The 22,504-nt window shown below is 42.2% G+C and overlaps 1 protein-coding gene across 1 annotated transcript in view; it reads right to left on the minus strand.

Annotated features, from left to right (window-relative positions):
* Positions 1 to 683: 683 nt before the first annotated feature.
* The window catches only part of SLC7A5 (solute carrier family 7 member 5), a 138,393-nt gene continuing 116,572 nt past the window's right edge, over positions 684 to 22,504 (minus strand). The window contains exon 10 of the mRNA XM_078669945.1: positions 684 to 5,320. Within this exon, the coding sequence (XP_078526071.1) occupies positions 5,265 to 5,320 (56 nt within the window). The 3' untranslated portion in view covers positions 684 to 5,264. The remainder of the gene's footprint in view (positions 5,321 to 22,504) is intronic.

Below are 22,504 nucleotides of genomic sequence, written 5' to 3' on the forward strand. Positions count from 1 at the left end.
TTATATTGTTTGTAAAGTATCTCAAATTATACTCGTACTTAATGTATTGACCCTTTTTTTAATTCATGATGAAGAATCTGACCATTGTAGCCCAGGTATATAAGCTGCATTATTTGTCTTTTTCTTAAGTGTCTTTACTGGCCTTCCTGAAGAAAGGCAAAAATCTCAACTTAAAAAGATATATATTGAAGAACTGCTCCAGGGTCGCCCAGGCTGGAGGAACTATTCAGCGCTTAGGACTATACATGGAATTAAAATCTCCTACAAGAGAACTCATAATTCTGATATGTGCCATAACAAGAGTTACCACATATCTTGGAAGTTATCAGGCTTTTGTAGTGAGAGCCTTAGTGTCAATTATTTCAACCCTGAGTTCCATTGTTATTTATTTCATCAGCCTTTGGGCTGTCACTCAAATGGAGATGAGGGAATTCCCATGGAAGACATGGTACTCTTTATTTAATGTTGCTGACCCTGCTGAGCTATGCAGACATGATGGCGTATGACAAGGCTAACACTGAAAAGGAAGGATTATTGTCACTCTTCTTTAACATAATAATAGTAATACTCAAACTGAACATACATTTCTGATGGCAATCTAATGTCACTGAAATACAATAAATTTAAATTAAAACATTAAAGCAAAACAAGTATGAAATAAAAAAAGACTTTCAGTGATAAAACACTGTGTTAGTTTTTTTTTATTTGAATACAAAAATAAGAACATTGTGGCAGACAAGACTGAACAGATAATCTTGATGTAAACATTGGTACGTTTGTAGCCCGGTCCTGGTGGGAGTGTTTTTTTGCGCTTGCTTTCTGCCTCAGTCACACTGTGTGAGAAGAAATCCAGCACTGCAGTGCTGGGATGTAATCCTGCAGTGTCCAAAAATATAACAGAAAATGTTGTACATGGCCGACCATTATCCTGCTAACAAGGCATTGTGGATTGGCTGATAGATGCCTAGCTCTCAAGAAAGGGGTCTTACTCCTGATTTAGGCCAGACATCCTTGAATGGTGCTAGAGCAAGTCAAGTAAACACCTGAAAAAGAAACTAGCTTCACCACAAGGGACCAGAGGATTTTAAGAGTTGTCAGAAAATAGATGATAGTAGTCAAAAATCAACACCATAAGTTAGACTGCTTGTTGTGATGTCTGAAACAGAAGTCTTCTAAAGGAGCAAGTTATGAAACAAGATAACATTGCAAGAGATCCGTTTCACAATGAAGGAGTGACAATAGAATGCACCTTGATTCTTTGTTGCTCCTAATTAACGAGCCTCATAACAAACCAATAACAGCATCTGGAAAAATTAGAACTAAAATAAACTTAATTTTAAGACTAAAACCAAAATAAACTTAATAAATAGAGGGTCTACTTAAACAAACAACACACGAAGAAATATGAAAACAGCAACTACACAAGACTGAAACAAGAAGCTGATACATCTCCTGTTTTCCTTTCAACTTAAATACATTTACAATTTGTAAAATTGTGATGCTTTTCATAAAGACGAGATATAAAGGTAAACTTCATTAGGTGGTCACATTTAGCTATGTAAGTAGAACGGTTGCCTTTTGATTCTGGGTCTTCCTCGTGGCAGCAGCAAGCAAGGAGTGGCTCAGAGGGGGTGGTTAATCAATTTTTAGTTGAATGTTACGGTTTCAATGGACACCTCCTATTCTGCTGTCAAGTTATTTAGATGGAACTGTTCCATTGATCTTACTTCTACCCAAGCAGCAGCCTCTTTAAGAACATCTAGGACCCTTTTGACAATGCATCACTGTTGGGGATATACATCACTCCTATTTTTATTCTGACAGAAGCCAAACACAACAGTGCTAGGAATGCATTTCAAGCTCTTAAGTACTGACTTCTTTTGCTATTGCAGTTGTATCATCTCTACTCATTTCCCCACAGTGAGGGGATGTTCCTAAAACGGTTAAGTTTAGCACTCTTATCTGACACAGTGCGTAAACAAAGCAAACATAAGGAAATTAAATAAATGTGTGTTATCTAATGTTACCCAAGTATCCTTAGTATTACATCTTAGTTTAATACTGTCACAACACAATCGTCTCTCTTTCCCAGATCATCTTAGATAAACTGAGAAAGTAAATAGACATACGGGAGAAAGGCTGGAAGAAAAAGGTGGAGGACTAGAAAGGAAACCTGCCAAGGAAGAAGTCCTTAGTTAAATGTATGCGCTGAATCACATTGGCAATAGCAGCACTGTGCATTTACTGCACTTATTTCAATCATCCTTAATTTTTTTATCCGAGACAGTTTTGATTTATTTTGTTTGTTTTGTAAAAAGGTGTCACTAGAAACACTGACCAGTGCATTCTGAGTAAATGGTTCCATTCACTCCAGGGTGGACCCTGCCAATCAGATAACTGGAAATTTAAACTTTTGGAACTGGGTCCCACATTTATATACTCCCAACGTGGGAAGTTATGTTCCCACTATCTATCAGTGAAAACACTGGGACCAAAAATATTTACTAGGTAGTCCACATATTTTCTGGTATACAAATATCCCCAAAGGCCTTACAACATGTATATTAGCAAACACAACAAAGCAGTAAAAAAACTAAAAAAAATACCGCTACATCAAGAAACTATATAAACACATTCAGGAAGCTCAACGGCCAGGCCAATATGTGCACTGGTTTCGAAGATTTTCCTCATGAAGCAAACTCTTGGCCAGATTATTCAATAAACAGGAAGTAAAGGTATACCCACTGCTTAACCAGGTAATCATAACTTCCATTAAAAACCTCCTCGCTCTGCCCAAAAATCTAACATGATGTAGATTGTTGAACACATTTATAACTTCAAAAGGAGGATTGATAACCTTCATTCCATATGTCCTTTTGTAATTTCGTTTAGAATTCCAACTGGCTTTTTCTTCTATAAGAAAGACCACCTCGGACTGTTTTCAAGCAATGTAGAAACTAGCCAGATACCATTAGGTAAATTATTATTATGCTGCATAGTGATGGGGTAGAATTGGTTACACAGGAGAAGTTGCTCTTGATCAAAGTCTGGATGGAGTCAATAATCCCAAGGACAAACACAGAGAAAAGTTGTACAATGGTGAAGGTTTCGGGTTCGGAGTCAAATCTAATCATTTTATTTTAATGCCCCTCACAATGCTAGACAATTCTGCTTTCCTTTATAAAGAAGTACTTTGCCAGCACTGTGAAACAAAGCATCATCCAACATAAAAGGGTACCCAAACATAGCGAGAGTGAAATATAAATATCAGCCTAACTGGCCATGAACAATGGTCCCAGTGTACGAGTACAGCGAGGTACAGTCCATTGCCTGCTTCAGTTGACACTTCATTCAGTGAAATAGCACAATGGAGCCTCTTCTGTGCATAGATTACGCCCTCAGTTTAGAATTCACACTGAAAGGAGATATCTTTTGGTCCACATAGGCTTGTTTGCCATATCCCTATCACTATTTGGATATAGTTTCTTTCAACCGGCTTCTCGACGTGCACTGGATTCTTAGCGAGCGAGACATTGGCTCTACGACAAACAAGCTCTCTGCTGTTGTGCAGCACTTGCGACTTGTTTCACTATCCACTTGCACTGGCATGCTAAGGTGAGCAAGGGATGCAATGTGATATGCTGACGGCCACAAAAGCAGTGTCAGCGCTGGGATAGGATAACCTCGGATTTGTTCAGGCTGCCACGTCTATGCTTAAACCTCTCAACCACACAATTTCCCAGTCTGTAACCTATTTTAGGAAATATTGCGTCATCCAAGACAAGTTAAAATTAATGTCAGGACCCCAATTACACAATTGTGTTCAGAGACCTCAACTTGTTTAAACAAAACGAACTGTTAGACAACCAGCCCCGGATTGTCTTTTGTTGTCTCTCTGAGACTATCTATAATGATTAATACCTGCAGTACACCGAAAAACACCCATGTCTGATGCAGACACACGAGATAGGATTACTGGAGAACATGATCAGGTTTATAAAAATAAAAAAATGTGCCTTTTATATTTCTTTTGAAATCTTTCATGTTCTGGAGTGTGTGCATCTTCCGTGCTAGCAGTGGCATACATCAAGCAGGTTACAGACGACATACGATACAATTTAAAATTAAGCAAATAATGGCCCTTTTTAACTTAATTAGGAGTGCATAAAGATTAGTAAATCCCTAGAAGAAGGAGCAGGCGGACCAGACATTCTGTAGTCATCAGTTGTGCGTGACAATGTTTTAGGATCGGAATGTCGCTTGCATACATGGCGTACATTGTAAGATTGCCAAGTCATGGGCCTCATGATCTACTAGAATGCAAGAGAGTGTCTCCCAGGGCTCTGCGTGTTATGTTTAAATCTAAGCGACGTTCGAAAAGAAACTCTTTTGCGACACATTTTTCCTCTGCAAAAGCCATCTGAGAGTTGTTGAGGCATGCTCTTTTTTGTGCAAAATAATACTAACTAAAGAAGTTTCCAAACTAAGGGTCGAGGGGGAAAGGGAAGGGGGAAGTAGAATCGCACGGGATTTCAGTATCCAGTAAACACCTAAAACATACAATATAAAGAAAAAAATCACTACAGAGCAGCAGTCTGGCAGGCCAGGCCACCTGAAATCAGTGCAAAGACCCTATCAAGATAGTGTCCTTTGTGTTTCAGTGGTTCCGATCAGTCTCCTAACCTATCGCTGAACAGTTTGCCTTAACTAGAATTTTCCAACAGATGACCTAAATCATTCTTTCTTCTCCTCAGTGTAGGCTAATGTTTTTTTCTCATGTGCCGATGAGGCATTGTAAGAAGAGTACATTCTTGTTCGTTTCTGATGCCAGCTGAGTTGTACTGTCTCTCCCCTCGGCTGGCGCAAGTGCTTTAGCAGGTTGAAGAATTTGCGACATCTTAAATTTCAATTGGCTGTTGGTCCTGTTTTTCTTTCTTTGTTTTCTCACCTAATTTTCCAGTGAGGTAACTAGATTCCAATGTTAAAGTATGAAACAACTATGGGATGAAGAAATTGTAACACAAAGGTGGACATCATATCTCAAGTCCTCATGTTGAAGGTGGTTCTACCTCCTTCATGTCTACAAGGAATTTCTACCAGGGGTCACGCTATACATTGGGAGTGTTCAACCCCCTTCGCCGGCAGCAAGGTGCAGCTCACAGAGTAGCGAAAGACACAGCCTTGACCAGGCTTCATGCTTCCGTTGAGTAGATTTGTAGGATGGGTCTTTTGAAGGATTTGTCTTTAAAACCATTTCATCACAATTAGGATTGTTGTGGCACCACTGACAGCAGCTTCTGGAAAAACACAGTGGTGGAGTCTGGATTGGCAGAAAGAAAGAGAAGGAACACATTAAATCACGACTCAAAGCAGCTGAGCATGTTTGCAAGTATATCTGAAGAAATTTAACTGCAAGACCTGCCAGTGACACCCAATTTATTTTTACAGAAGTGTCTACAAAATAAACACGAGAGTACAAGAAATATGGACAAACGTGGCACTAGGTCACGCTGAGATATCTGATTAGGCTGACCTCGTTCAGAATACAGCAAAACTTCTTAATCTTTGGTTTTAGTGACCCTGACATTTTTGAAAAGCTCAAGCCCCTCAGAAATTCCCAAAATCACTAAAGTTGCCATGGCGTTCATTCTGCCTGAAAAAACTGTCCATCATCCTTAATGTGCCAAAATCATTTTAGCTGAAATACTGTGCATGTTAAGTCATCAGAACTATGAATCACAAGATAGTCGTAGATTACAGTACCTCTACATATTCAAATGCAGGCTACTAAGGAGGCCAACTGACTTTGTGCAGGGATAATGAAGGCACACTCTGAGGTTCACCCCTGTCTTCGCTAGTGGAACATGTATGAATCTGCTGGTTTGATACAGTCGACTCCTATTTTACTTTCTGACGCATGAGGACTACTCTCACAGACATATGTTGAGGGAATCCTCCCTTTATGGCCATCAATGGAGGAGAACCGCTGCAGCAAGCAACTGTATACTTGATTGTGCCTAATACTGAACCCTTCTTACTTTACAGTGATCTTGGCACTTGAGAGCCAAGTACCTGATAAGACCTTGGTTTTTGCTTATGCTGCAAAAAGTTCATTTGGGGACTGTAAAATTATCATAGAAAACGCTTAAGGGTATATGAATCCTTTCGCACAAATATATTCACCTTCTCCATAACAATTAACTTGTTTGAATTTATAGAAATGTGAATATCTCTTGACAGAAGTGAACTACAAGCCTGATTTAGCCAAATGGAGGAAACAGGACTTAACTTTGGTAAGTGTAACACTTAAATCAGTTTCTTATGCGTTCACTGCCGAATACCAACGCTGAATGAACAAGTTACTTACCTTTGGTACCACTTTCTGGTGGACACTATGTAACCACAGATTCCACAACTTCAGAACATCCCAAGCCACCAGAATGGATCCAGAAATGTTCTCAACAATGCACCTGCACACTGCTTGGTGATGCAGTGTGGCTCAGTTTTGACTTTGTTCTGCCCTGGAAGTAGTAGAGCTGAGCTGTACTTAAGTGCCACCCTTGTGCGCTGATGTCAAATTCTAGCTTGATTGGTTCTGCACCCTCAGACGCGGAGTACAAAACAGTTTGTGGCATCAGTGGACAGATCTCTAATTTGGGACCTTTTTAGATAGAAAGCAGTGTGGAATCTCTGGTTAGATAGGGTGTCCACCAGAAAGAGCATTACTTAAGGTAAGTTTTATGGATACTTCTAACCAAATATTTTTCACCTTTAGAAGAGATAATAAATCAGGACCTCTTAAGGTAGAAGGTCTGTGGAGTGGGCTCCGATCAAAAAGTCTTGCAGGACTGAATGGATGAAATGTCTTTCCTGACGCACCTGACTGTTAAGGCAATGATGCTCTGTGAATAAGTGCACTGATGCCCAAGTTGTGGTCTGACACAAGTCAAAGGCAGGCACTCCATGAGCCAACGCAGTAGTGGCAGCTTTGGCCCTAAATCCTTTCAGAGGCTAATTCTTGACTTCTGAATTTCAGATCTTAATACAAAGGACTAGCCACCTTGACAGTTATTTTCTGCACCGCTTTACTTCTCTTTGTCCCACAGAACCCCAATAAAAGTTTACTGCCTATTCAAAGGTCTTTGTTACGAATGATGTAAAAGCATAAAGCTCTTCTGGGGTTCAGCCAATAGAGTCTCTCCTCTTTCTAGGGGTGAGACAGGGCAAAGAACGTTGGAATAGTGATGGACTGTCCAACTTGAAAGGGAGGCATGACTTTTGGCAAAAGGCCAATTGGGTCCTCCTCAGAACTAGTGTGTCTGGGAAAAAGGTAGAGTAGGTCGACTGTACCAAAAGAGCATAGAGATTAATCATGCAACAAGGTAAAGTGATCACAAAGAGGAAGACAGTTTAATTAGTCAGACGAAACAATGAGTAGATGCACATTGACCCGAAGGGGCTATACATAAGGAATAGTAGCACCAAATAAAGGTGTGGCATCTCAAATGGTTTGGGAGGTAATATATGTGCTAAACCTTTAATAAATCACATCACAACAGACGATTAAACAAAGAAGTTGGTCTGGAAAAAGCAAAAAAGCAGAAAGAGCTAGCAAATAACCTTTAATAGAGTCCACATAAAGTTTCCTTAGGCCCCAGGGGTGGTAACATTGGCTCTGTCCTTAATGTAAGAGAAAGCAAATGGATGACCCGTCTGGACACGATCCAGAGTGGGCTCAATGAACAGGATACAAGCTATGCTATAATTGTCTCTTCATGTTGAATTTTCAGGTACACTCTAACAATCCCTCTGTTTTGCAATGTCTTGATCTGTAAATAAGATTCCACCACCAAAAACAAGAGACTTTATTTTGAAACTCATTGCTCCTGAAATAGTCTTTTTTCTATGGCCCTACCGTTCGAGGATACCGGCAACGCGGACAACAGGCATTGAGCTGCTGCAAGCACACGCGGCGTCGGCGCGCACACTCTTTAAATAATTACGAATGTCCCGCCCGCATTCATTTCGGATGATGCGTGCGTGAGATGCAGTAGCCGCCTTTCCGTGATGAGTGTTCAACTCTGTGTCTGACCAGCTTAATAAGGTTTATGGGAGTAGCTTTTTACGAGTGGGCGCTTTCACGAGCATCTTACTGAGCGCCTCGCTCTCTTCATCTATTCTAGATTGAAGCTCGGACTGGACCGAGATCTAACGCCGCCATGCTCGGGGTGAGTTCCACTAGAGGATTCTGTCACCAAATAATGTTTATGGATATGTAAAATAATTGGTTAGGTTTTGTTTGCCTTTCGACTGAACCCCCTCTTTCCCTCCTACTTAGATGAATAATACCGAACCGACCAGGGTCACCACTGTCATTTAGTTCAACGTATGCAGAAGCTTCGGCTCATTTTGAAACCTCGGGTAATTGTTCTATTTGTATACAAAGGCCCCCTCTTTTTTCGTTGATTGAAAGCCTTGAGTGTGTTTTAATAGATTTTGGGCTGTATTTGACTTACCCCAGGCTGGTATGACGTACTGAATATCCCCCGACTTTATCTTAAATGTCTGTATCTTCATAACACCATGTACACCTAAATGTTACTGTGACTTATAACTGTCTAGATGGGGCAAGGCTGTGATGTCCCTTCCTATGTGATATTTACCTCTTTTTAACCCGGCTGGGTAATTGTTGATGCTGGTTTACTTAAGCACGTTTTCGAACAATTAGGTTATAAAATGTGTGGGACGATTTTGAGTTATGCCCACCTTTTCTGATAGTAACCTAATTCTTTTAGGTTGAAGCCCGCCCTGATCCTTGGAGCCTTAGGGCCCATTACGCCTACCCAGACGGTGCCACATAATCCACTGTGGCCCTATCGGTAATGTTTCACCAATTTTTCGGCCCTTTTAAGTAACTGCACTTGCCATTCCCTATTTGATTTAAATTTTTTGACTTATAGGTGCCATCACTCCCTCTCCCAGAATCACGTCCCCACTAGTCCTGATGAAGACCCCGCAGTAGGGCATTAATCAGCCTACAATACTGGGGTCGAAACGTCGACACATCATCCATTTGTCCTACCCAACAGCAACAGATCATTTTTGGCTGTGTTAATTGTTTTGGGATAGGAATGTATAAATGTTGAGAAGTATCTTGATGGCAATGTAAATGTGCCCCTGTGGTACCATTTTTTGGATGTACATGTGACCACATTTGATTTCTTTTGAACCTTCCTTTATTTCTACACTACCCTCACCACACTATATCGCTTTTACCTGTCCCTCTTTCCCACGCCCTTTCTGCTATGGGCAACGTAATATAAGTCTGTTACTCTGATAAATGTATCGTAACTGATCTACAAATGAGGATGTGAATTAAAACCATCACTCAAACGAAAGAGTGTTATTAGTTTGTATTTTTCTATGAATTGTTGTCCTCGTGTTCCAGAGGTTTTGCAACTGGGACCCCTTTACATGTACTCTTTGAATGCAGCCTATTTGCTAACAATGACTCACAATCCCTTTCCTGCTTTTAAATAAAGGTTTGAGGAAGGATTCCTAAAGTGAGCTTTTTCTTTTGCTAACATGAATTGTATTGATTGCTATGGTTTTTAAAGGAAAGTAAATGTAATCTGGCAACTATATATATATATATATAGATATATATATATATATAGATATATATATGAACAGGAACTCGCCAGACGCCAGCAGCGCCACCAACTCGTTTTTCAATTGGATAAATGACGAAGAGTAGAACCCAATTCTGGTGCCAAAACAAAGGTGCCTTTATTCGTGCCTTTTAATGCTCAGCATGCCCGCCATGACGCGTTTCGACTGTCTCCACAGTCTTGATCACATGATGTGAATGCATTGCCACAGGTGAGGTATATATAGTAGACGAAGGGCGGACTGTTTATTGCCGCCCACAACTTTCATACGTTTTAACCATGGAAACGAAAGAAAGAGTAAGGTAAATCTTTTTCAACCATTCGCCTTAACATTGAAAATACAGTGAGTCATATTTTTAACTCAGTACACAATTCATACAATGTATTAAATATGTGCAAAATATCGCAATGGGCATAAATACATATATATATATATATATATATATATATATATATATATATATATATATATATATATAAAAACACCATTAAAAGATATGCCCATATAATTTCATTTGAGACCTAAAGTTTCCAGGTTTAAAAACATGTGCAAATGTATCCCAAGTGGGACAATATAAAAGTGCATGTGCAAAACATCTTTTTGTATATACCTGAAATTGTGACAAGGAGCAGCTGTAATTGCATAGTGCAAATCATAAAAGAGTGCAAAGTGCTAGTAATAAATAATTAAAGTTTAAAATGCAAAGGAGGAGCCCCTCCATTCAATGGTTGTTCTATTAACCGATATTTACTGACAGGCTAGTTGTAATGAAATGGCCATTAGACTATATTAGGATATGAGAAGATGGCATCATATGTCGAGTATGAGAGTTCCCCGTATCGGCGAAGAACCCATATTGTTAGTATACAAAGGGATTCACAAGCATGTATAGAGGTCCTCGCTAGCGTTAAGACCCCCCGGGGTGCGGCTATCTAGCTCTAATATGTAACGGGTCTCTAGGACCCGTAGAAGAGCATCTCTGTTACCGCCCCGTTTCAAAGGCATCACACAATCTATGATGTAATATTGTAGATGTTTTGGATCGCTATCATGGGTACTCTCAAAATGCCGTGCTACCGGATACGACTGATCCTTAGTAGTAATGGCTCTTATGTGTTGCAAAATTCGCTTGTGAGCCGGCAGTCGGGTACTTCCTACATACCGGAGCTCACAAGGGCATTGCAACACAAACTGCGAATTCTGTTTTGCAGGTCAGTTGTTTAGTAATAATTTGTACAGGCGCATCTTTAAAAGGTATCTGGTATTGTGTCTTATTACACCCATATTTGCAAGCTTTGCAATTTGAGCATTTCTTAAAGCCTTTTCTTAGAGCCATAAAGGTCTCCGATATTGGCTGTTCCAGATAATTTTTAACCAATTTATCTGCCATAGAAGTGGATTTTCTGTATGAGAGTTCAGGTTTTTTACCCACTAGACCCCCAATGATAGGATCCCTGTCACCATCTTCCAGTTACGGGAGAAGATTTTTCGGATCTCCCTATGTTGTCGATTATAAGTGACAACAATTCTGGGTGGGTCAGATGTAGTTACAGTTCCCGCCGTGTTAGGGGTTGCTTTGGGTGTAAGGGCCTGCGCTCTGGTTATAGTTCTAGAGCGGTCAATTGCTTTTTGTATGACACCCTCTGTGTATCCCCTAGCAAGAAAGCGTAATTTACTGGCCTCCTGAGCTTTAGAACAATCAGCTTCTGTACTACAGATCCTTTTGATGCGCAGCACCTCCCCGAAGGGGATACTCCGTATCAAATAATGGGGGTGCTGGCTGGCCGCGTGCAGGACTGTATTGCCCGCTGTCGGCTTCCTGTGTAACATAGTAGCTAACCCCCCGGATTCTACATATACTTCTATGTCAAGGAAGCATACTGTTGATGCATTGATTGCGGATGTAAATTTCAGATTTAAGTCATTATTTAATTGCTCCACAAAAGTGTGTGCCTCCTGTAGTGATCCCTGCCAGATCAGAAAGAGATCATCAATGTACCTTAAATACAGTGGGACATGATGATTCTGCATAGTGGCCCGATGTTGTCCCGTGAGGACCTGTTCCTCCCACCAACCCATGTGCAAGCACGCTAGGCTGGGTGAGAAACAGGCCCCCATGGCCACCCCTCTGGTCTGCTGGTACACTTGATTGTTAAAAAGAAAGTAATTCTGTTCCAGACAGATCCTGATCATAGAGATTAGCATGTTATTATGGGCAGAAAAATTGCTGGCACGTCGATTTAAATAATGACTAACTGCTCTGATCCCATCGCTATGTCTTATTGACGTGTATAGTGAGGCTACGTCTAACGTGATAAGCAGACATTCTGTATTCTACGATATGTCATTCAATTTACGCACAAAATCCGATGAGTCCTGTACATAAGACTTTAGATTTTTAACACTGTCCTGCAACAAATAGTCAATGTAAGTTGAAATATTTTCCGTTGAGCTATTAATAGGGGAAATTATTGGACGCCCCGGTGGTTTGTCCATTTGTTTGTGGACTTTTGGAAGCAGGTAGAACGATGGTATGACTGGATATTCCTTTCTTAGAAATCCAAATTCCTCTTTTGTAATCAGGTTACCGCTTCTCCACGCAACCAATTTAGAGTTTTGGTCCTGCCATGCCAACCTGATTGTGCCGCCAAGTTGCTCTTTTTGTAGCAGGATTGGTCCTTTAGTTGAAACTCTGCCTCATCAATGTACATTTGGCGCGGCCACAAAACTACATTTCCGCCTTTGTCTACTTGGCGGACAACAATGTTTTTATTTGACTAGTTTTTTTATTAGATTGTTGTAGCTTTGATTCAATTTGTTGACCGCAATACGTCTTTTATTCGTAGTAATGTACAATTTCTCAAGGTCTTTAGTGATGAGTTCTTGGTACACATCTAAATTATCATGTGTCATCGTTGGTAGGAAGACGGATTTAGGTTTAAAGGGGGTACTGCAAGTAGCTTGGTCTACCCTTGATGTTACTAGTGGGATCGGACTAGATGGACATCCTTCTTCTTGCAAGGCCCAAATTTCCTCAAATCCTATGCGGTCACCTGCGTCCAGCAGAGTGGGACTGCTTAGTACTCCTATGTTTTACTTTTTCACAGGTTGAAGCTTAAAATGTTTCTTTAGTTTGAGCTTCCTGATGAACCTGAAAGCGTCCATTCTTGTTTCCGCGTAGGTGAAATTACACGGTGGGCAGTATGTTAACCCTAGGCTGAGAATCTTTTTGTCTTTATCGGTTAGTTGAAGCAATGTAAGGTTTATTACTGAGGAGGAACTGGCCCCTGTGTTTTCACAGACTGTTTGTTCCAACGGCCGCTTTGTGGTTTTTTCTCGCTGCTTGTTTTTCCAAGTGTTGCATTTGCGCCTTTCGTTGCGCCTCCTGTTTGCCCTTTGTTGTTTTGTCCGCCAGCTTGTGTTCTTGGTCTTAGAGTGTCCCAGCGGTCCTGGCACATGCAGCTTACTTCCTGGGCCAGGGACAACTTTGTAAACCCTACCGTCGTATTTTTTGCTCCCTCGTTATCTGACTCGCTCACTATTGAGCTCGCATCTGATGAGGACGGAGTGGCTGGCGTGTTGCCAGCTGATACAACGCGCGTCTTCCTAGCACGCGCTTTTACATTTTCATATCGTTTGGCATAGGTAAATATTTGTCCATTTAAATAGTCCAAGCTATCCCGCTCGAATTTAAATGCTTTGCGTTTCTTTATTACCTCTTCCTCCTTATTCAGCCTAAACATCATATCCGCCCTCATTTTGTCCATAGGCTCACTCGATCCCATGTTAGTTATTTCCGCCTCGAGCTCCTCAAATTGTGCCTGAAGTTTGCAGTGGTCTGATTCAGCATATTTAACAAGAATGGCTATTAATTTGGCTGAAGATTCTAAGTAGGTTTCCGCCCATTCTGTGAGCATCTCCGGATCGGGCGTCTCATAGCTTGGGGCTAAACTTATGCGCAGACCCCTAGGTACTCTGGATTTATTTTCCCACCATTTTGATTGTTCTTTCATCATAAGTTTTTCCAACTTTCTAAATAGATCCCTTATAGTGGGGTTTGTAATCGCATTGGTAGTCTGTCGTGTTATATCTGATGCCCCAGCCGGGAGATTCACAAAAACAAGGCTGGCTCCTCCTCTCTGCTCCGCAACACATCTACGGACATTTCAGCGCTGTAGCAGATATTGTATAAGCACCACACCGTTGATAGACTTGAAAAAACGCTGTTCTCAAAGAAGTTTTGATTTGTCGCGTTCCAGTCTAGGCACACTCCCCACCGGACAATCCGACGTCTCCTACCTCCACTGGGCTACCGGTACACCGTCCGTTCTCCTGGTTCGGATGGCGCCGACTCCCTTCGTGCGGTAGGACTCTGCAGTGTCCAGGGGCTTTTGGCGGCTAACTTCTCGCCGAAGTTTTGCAAAGATCAGTTCCGGGACACAGAACTCACCGCTTCCTGCCGCCGAGCCTTTTTGGGGGAGGGGTTCCACTCGCACCCCCGAAAGCCTCCTTGGTGCGTAATATGAACAGGAACTCGCCAGACGCCAGCAGCGCCACCAACTAGTTTTTTAATTGGATAAATGACGAAGAGTAGAACCCAATTCTGGTGCCTTTATTCGTGCCTTTTAATGCTCAGCATGCCCGCCATGACGCGTTTCGACTGTCTCCACAGTCTTGATCACATGATATGAATGCATTGCCACAGGTGAGGTATATATATAGTAGACATAAAGGGCGGACTGTTTATTGCCGCCCACAACTTTCATATATTTTAACTATGGAAACGAAAGAAAGACTAAGGTAAATCTTTTTCAACCATTCGCCTTAACATTGAAAATACAGTGAATCATATTTTTAACTCAGTACACAATTCATGCAATGTATTAAATATGTGCAAAATACCGCAATGGGCATAAATACATATATAAATAAATAAATATATATATATATAAAAAACACCATTGAAAGATATTTCCATATAATTTCATTTGAGACCTAAAGTTTCCAGGTTTAAAAACATGTGCAAATGTATCCCAAGTGGGACAATATAAAAGTGCATGTGCAAAACTTCTTTTTGTATATACCTGAAATTGTGACAAGGAGCAGCTGTAATATATATATATATTTATATAGCCGCACAGGCAGTTAAGTCGACCACTAGAAACAAGTGCACTCACAGGAAAGTAGGTAGCAAACTGCTTTAATGTACATTGAAAAAGGCGTTGTGATGACAACGCGTCTGTCAGTGCTTTGCGGGGCCTGCACATTAAAGAATTTTGCTAACTACTTTCCTGTGAGTGCACTAGTTTCTGGCAGTCGCCTTGATTGCCTGTGTGGACGTAGTGTAAAGCGGATCACCACCACTGGAGTTTTGCACCCGCGTCGCGAGGAGCGGCGAGAGGTGAACTTTATGCATTGAATAATATATATATTGTTAAAGAAGTGCTCCGGCATTTCCATACATCGGCGCGACTATTCAGTGCTTATAACTTTCATGAGGATCCCCTGAAAGAGAACCAGATTTGCAGGAGTTGATTCTGAGAGCGACCTCGGTTGGTGTCATGATGGATTCGGTTTGTGGTCCGACATCTGAGTCGGCACACTCTGGCACCGACATTGGTTTCAGCATCGGTAAAAGATGGATTGGCGCTGGTTTTCAAGCCAGATTGTAAGTCGGTGCACAAAGCAAGGCAGGATCGCGGGGCTTGGATGGCGCCAAGGACAGATCTGCTGTTGGTAAACAGACTGGAGGCCTCTGCGGACTCATGGGGGCCAGAAGGAATGCCAGAGGGAGTAAGAATAAAACAATATTCGGCATAGCCTCCTTAAAGACAGGATGAAGACAGGGATAGGTTAGCAACACAGGAGAAACTCCGTGAGCACCTTTCACCACTCTCCTGATTCTCACTGTGATTCCAATCTAAACAAGTCTTCCTGTGCAGGTACCGCCCTACCTCCTCAGGAATTTGCGGCTCACCTGTGGGCGTGCCCTCTCGCAGTCAGTGTAACTCCAATAACTGGTTGAGGGCATAGTCACAGAAGTCTAGGTGAGGGGATTTCTTACTCCTGAGGTAAAACCCAACATTTTCCAAGGGTGAAAAAGGTGGTTCAGTCCTTCATCAAAATGGGAGAGAAGGCAACTGCTTAAGAGCAGGGGGTAAACACGACAAGCCACTGGCCTTGAGGGTAGCCATGCATCTTCTCCACCTTCACATGGCGGTTTAGAACACCAAACTTACATTCATATCAAAAGAAGAGTCTATGCATAACAGATGTCACCCTCTTCTAACCACTCATTTAGTTGTACACACGCAAATGTTTCAGATGAACAATAGTTACCTAAAATCTGTGGTTCTCCAGTATTGGTCTCTTTCATAGATTCACGTGCATGAATCATTCCCCGTCGTCAGAGTCGGAGTCCCACGGTACATAAAAAAGCAATAATATGCAATAATATCCTTAGAAAAACCTGGTAATAACCAACCCGGAAGTTAAGAAGCCCAAGCTACCATAGAAAAAACTTCCACACTCATGACTATCCTAGTAATTTTGTATAGCCCAAACTGCGACAGCACCCACCAGAAAGTCCTCCTCAGAGGCTCAGGCTCTCAGATTTACTCGCACAGGAGTGAAGGTAATACCAACCTAGCCTAAGAGCCTCTGAGGGGAGGTGGGCAGGTTGCATGTGAATCTATGAAAGACACCAATACTGGAGAACCACAGATTACAGGTAAGTAACTATTGTTCTTCTCCAGTATTGGGGTGTCTTTCATAGATTCACATGCCTGAATCAGAATGAACAAACTGCAGGGGTCACCCATGTAACCCATAGGCTTTTGGGTATCTAACACAGAAAAAACAAGGTAAAGCCTACGGAACAATCAATTATCCAATCTTGGATTCATCCTTCTCCACACAATTTAATTGAAATAATTTTAGATATAGAGTATCTCCAAGTAGAGCGCCATAAGCAAAGAGCAATAAATATCAAATGTATGGTTCAACTTTTTCTTTTAATTAAACCACAATAAGCCTTAAATATTGGTCTCTCACATTGAACAAAACTGTACACAATTCATATATACAAACAAAACACATATACTTCTGATTTACATATATATACACACTTTGTTTTGGAACCAAACTCACGGTTCTTGTTGCCCCAATTTTTTGAACAAGGATGTCAATGTATAATTCATTCACAGAACATTCCTTCACTTTAGATCACCAAAACAAAACAAAGACGTAGGGAGTATACGAGGTTTAACCACTTTTAACCTCTCTTTAACTAACACTCTCTAAAACGATTATTTCAACAACAATACTCAAACAGATTTCTTGTTTTGGAGTCTTCAAATCGGGTGTGTCGACGCGTTTCAGCCTCTGTTTCATCCAGGCCTCATCAGGACTACGAGGGCAAATATACTAGAACCCTAAAAAAACAAACTACATTTGTATTCATCATAAGTTCACTGAGATAACAAGTCACCCTCCCATGCACCTATGCCCTGTGGCTCTATTTACAATGTGACTCTATTGACAATATCGAGTGTCATATCCTGAGGTGTATGGCATCAAATAGATTTAGTGAGCACCTTATTCCGTGTATTCTAATACACACGAATAAAGAATAAAAAAGGAGAATAGACCCTCCAACAGGACAACGTGTTGAAAGCGCAATGCTTCTATATACACCCCCTTTACTAATCCAGTGAACGTATGATGAATACAAATTTAGTTGTTTTTTTTAGGGTTCTAGTATATTTGCCCTCGTAGTCCTGATGAGGCCTGGATTAAACAGAGGCTGAAACGCGTCGACACACACGATTTGAAGACTCCAAAACAAGAAATCTGTTTGAGTATTGTTGTTGAAATAATCGTTTTAGAGAGTGTTAGTTAAAGAGAGGTTAAAAGTGGTTAAACCTCGTATACTCCCTATGTCTTTGTTTTGGTGATCTAAACGTGAAGGAATGTTATGTGAATGAATTATACATTGACATCCTTGTTCAAAAAAGTGGGGCAACAAGAACCGTGAGTTTGGTTCCAAAAAAAGTGTATATATATGTAAATCAGAAGTATATGTGTTTTGTTTGTATATATGAATTGTGTACAGTTTTGTTCAATGTGAGAGACCAATATTTAAGGCTTATTGTGGTTTAATTAAAAGAAAAAGTTGAACCATACATTTGATATTTATTGCTCTTTGCTTATGGCTATCTACTTGGAGATACTCTATATCTAAAATTATTTCAATTAAATTGTGTGGAAAAGGCTGAATCCAAGATTGGATAATTGATTGTATCCAGTCTTATAATCAGATAGATGTATTATTGTTCCGTAGGCTTTACCTTGTTTTTTCTGTGAATCAGAGTAGATAGCAGTATATAATAATGCTTGGAAGACGCTATTTGTAGCATAAGACAGTGCATATGAAAGACACATAATCATATAATGAAATGCCTCATTCCTAGAAGCAGGAAACTTCGTAGTCTTATAAGAATGTACATAATAATAATAAGAATAAACATGAAATAAGCGTCTGGAAAGCAATAAAGAGGAGGAGGGAAACAGAGGCTCACCTTATCTGAAAAGATTACCCAGAACTGCTTGACCCACTGAAGCATCAGTTTTGCTGGCTGCATCCAAACAATAATGCTTGGTGAAAGTATGCCTGCTGGCCCATGTTGCTGCTCTGCAAATGTGCCGAAGAGGAACCCCAGCGAAAAGCGCAGTCGAGGAAGGCATGGCTCTCGTAGAGTGAGCACTTGGAGCTGCTTGGAAACTTCCTGCTTGTATATGGCAAAAATCAATAGCTGCAGAGATCCATCTTGCTATTGTTTGCTTAGACACTGCATGACCATGACAAATCTTTCCATAGGCGACAAACAACTGGTCAGATTTGCGTATTGTAGAGGTTCTTTGTAAATAGAACTTTAAACACCTTTTGATGTCTAATGTATGCAATGCCCTCCATGCAGGGGATTGTGGGTTAGGAAAAATGTCCTTAAGATGACTGGTTCGTTCAGATGAAAATGGGAAGGCACCTTAGGCATGAATTTTGGGTTAGTGCGGAGCACAACTGAATCGGACGTGAATTGTAAGAAGGGTGGATGGACCGTGAAAGCCTGGACATCACTGACCCTTCTAGATGAAGTCAAGGACAACAAAAGTGAGAATTTCCATGTAAGAAACTTGAAATCCACTCTGTGAATTGGTTCAAAAGGGTGGCGCATTAATTGCGCTAACACTACATTGAGATGCCACGATGGCGGTGGACGACGCACCGGAGGAAACATTCTAAAAAGTCCTTTAAAAAAATTGCTGTATAATCTTGAAGAGTAAAGTGAAGTAGACCCATCCTGACGATATCTTGAAATGGCAGCTAGGAAAACTTTCAAAGTTGCATGAGATAATCCCGATTTTGCCAGATGTAAGAAAAAAGGCAATATCTGATCTGGTCTTGCCTGAAAAGGATGAATCCCAGCCGACTGACACCAGATACAGAACCTCTTCCACTTAAGCCTGTATGTCTTTATCGTAGCAGGTGCTCTTGCTTTTGCTAGTACCTCCTTGCAATCTGCAGGGATATTCAGATGGGCAAATTCAAGGTACTCAGGCGCCAAGCCGCTAATTTCAGAGATGTCAGGTCCGGATAGTAAATCTGACCGTCCTGAATTGAGAGGAGATCCGGTATTGGGCGAAATTGGATTGGTTCGCATTCCGATAGGAGAAAGAGCTCGGTGAACCAGTATTGGCGAGGCCATCTGGGGGCAATAAGAATCAGGCGACAGTTCTTTTTTCATCTTCCGGAGCACTCTGGGGACCAACGGTATCGGAGGAAAGGCGTAAGCATATATTTGAGACCAGCTGATCGAAAACGCATTCCCCTGAGAGTTTATGGGGATGCCTGCTTGCAAAGAACCGGCATTTGCTGTTCTTCTTGGTCGCAAAGAGGTGTAGATCTGGATGACCCCACTGTTGAAAAATCCAATCCACCGTAGGTTGATGAAGTTCCCATTCGTGGGTGGACACCGTTTTCCTGCTGAGTGTGTCCGCAAGAACGTTCACCTTCCCCGGTACGTGGACCGCCAGAAGATTGATTCTGTGACGTATTGCCCATGCCCATATATCTTGGGCTTCCTGAGACAGAAGAGCCTATCTTGTTCCTCCCCGTTTGTTCAAATAGTGCATGCTTGTAGTATTGTCTGTGCGAACCAATACTGTGGCCCCTTGAACGATAGCCCGAAAGGACTTGAGGGCTATGAAGATGGCTCTTAGCTCCAACAGATTGATGTGCCAGACCTTCTGTTGAGGACTCCATCTCCCGCTGACCGTCAGCCCTTGAAGATGTGCTCCCCAGCCTTCGAGGGATGCGTCCGTGGTGATTGTGAAGTTTGGCGCGTCTTGGAGGAACGCGCAACCCTGTTGTACATTTTTTCTTTGAATCCACCAGCGAAGAGCACCTCGGATGCAAGGGATGATCCGGATGATGTCCTCGAATGAGCCGGAGACCTGCAGCCACTGCAGGTTGAGTTCTTCTTGAAGAGGTCTCATCATGAGACGGCAATTCGGTATCAAAGGAATGCAAGAAGAAACCATTCCCAGAAAGGACTTGTACTGTCGGACGGAAACTGAGTCTCTTGAGAGTAAGATTTGAGCCATGTTCTGTATTCTTTCTTGCCTTTCGTCGGACACAAAGGCTCGTACCAGCTGTGTGTCCAAGGTTGCTCCCAAGAAAGCTGGTCTTTGGGATGGGTCTGTGACTTGCTGACATTGATGGAGAGACCCAGTGACTGGAATAGAGAGAGATACCGACGGAAGCCATTTATGGGGATGCAAGCAGGCATCCCCATAAACTCTCTGGGGAATGCGTTTTCGATCAGGTGGAGAGGTGTGGCTCAGGGGTTAGAGGCGGCAGACCTGGAATCTGAGATCGGTCCTGGACCAGGGTTCAATTCCCCGCCCCGGCGGGTCTTGGGCTAAAAATTCCACGGACTCGATAATTCTCGTCCCGGTGCCTCCTCGACTCACGGGTTCACACTCTGCGACTCTGGGCAACAGCTTGCTTAATCTCCACAACGGCCCCTCGCGGAGGGATGCCTGACTTTCACCTTGTGGATACCCTGCTATCTCACAGGGGAATATCAGGAAGGGTTCCCTAAGCAAGCGCCGGGAAACCCACTGCGGGTAGCTGTGCGCTATATAAGCTCAACTACATTTACATTTACATGGTTGTCTGTGTCTGCGTAAGAACTTGCCTTGATAAGGCAGTCGTCTAAGTAGGGAAAAATCTGTATTCTCTCCAGCCGGAGGTATGCTGCTACCGGAGCCAAGACCTTTGTAAACACACTGGGTGCTGAACGCAGCCCAAAGGGGAGGACCTTGAACTGAAAGTCCCTGCCAGCCACTCTGAATCGCAGGAACCTCCTGTGACGAGGTAAAATGGGGATGTGGAAATATGCATCTTGGAGGTCCAAGGTGGCCATGAATTCTCCCGCCGAGAGAAGATGCAGTATTTCCTGAAGTGTTAGCATCCGGAACGTTGGTTTTTTCAAATACTTGTTTAGGGCCCAGAGATCCAGAATTGGACGCCACTCCCCAGACTTTGTCTTTATTAGGAAGAATCTGGAGTAGAATCCTGCTCCTTTCTGAATCTGAGGAACCTTTTCGATTGCTCCTTTTTTTAGCATAAAATTGATCTGGGAAAATAGCTCTTTGAGATGAGCTGGAGGTGGGCCCCTTGGGGGAATGTTTGGAGGAAACTTTTCGAATTCGAGGGCATGGTCCTTGGCCACAATGTCCAAGACCCAGCTGTCTGTTGTTATTGAGGACCATTTCGAGTAGAATTTTGAGATTTTTCCTCCAATTTTTATGGTAGACTGCGGCAGTAGCGGTGGCAGGCGATGATACTCATTGTCTCTTATCCTTTCCGCGGTAGGCAGGCTTTCTTTTGTTTTGGGAATATTTAGTGTTGCGCTGGCCGTAGGACTGGTAACGTGGAGTTTGGCAACGTTGATTCCCTTGTTTGTAGGAGGACTGCTGATTATAACCTCCTCTAGTAGAGGACGATCCACGTCCTCTCGCACCTCGAAGGGGCGGCTTCCGAAATTGTAAGGTGCCAAGGGATCTGGCTGTTTGTGTCCTTTTTGATCGTCTGCAAAGCTTCCTCTACTTGCGGACCAAACAAAAACTCCCCGTCGAAAGGCATATCTAATACCTTAGCTTGAACTTCTTGACGGAACGAAGTCGCTCTTAGCCAGCCTTGTCTACGCAAGACAGCAGCTCCTGCTAACTACCTGAATCCAGTTGAGACCACATCAATTGCAGAATCGATTATCTCAGCCGAGATCTTTTCACCTTCCTGCAATATTTTCAGAGCTTCTGATCTGGAGGGCTCTGCAAGCATGTTGACATATGGCGAGATGTCAGACCACATCTGCCGGTCATATCTGCCCAGAATGGCTAATGAGTTGGCAGTCCGGACTGTAGTTGCTGCCATCGTAGAAACACGCTTCCCAATAGCGTCTAGACGCCTGCCGTCTCTATCCGGTCGGGCTGCGATTGGAGAGGATGGATTTCTAGATCGCTTCTGTGCAGCCTGAATGATCACCGAATCCAATTTTGGATGTCCTATAAGACAAGCTGGGGCCTTTTCAGGAGCCTTATATTTGTTATCTATCCTCTGCAGTACTGGAGGGATAGATGCAGAAGTAGACATGACCTTAATTCCCTCTTTCCAGATGAAATCAATAATAGGAATAGATTTAACCTGCTTCCTAGGCTGGTCTTTGAAATCATAGAGGAAGCATTCCTGCTGTGCAATGTCCATGTC

This window comes from Lissotriton helveticus, chromosome 12 (assembly GCF_964261635.1).
Source record: "Lissotriton helveticus chromosome 12, aLisHel1.1, whole genome shotgun sequence".
Classification (NCBI taxonomy): Eukaryota; Metazoa; Chordata; class Amphibia; order Caudata; family Salamandridae; genus Lissotriton; species Lissotriton helveticus.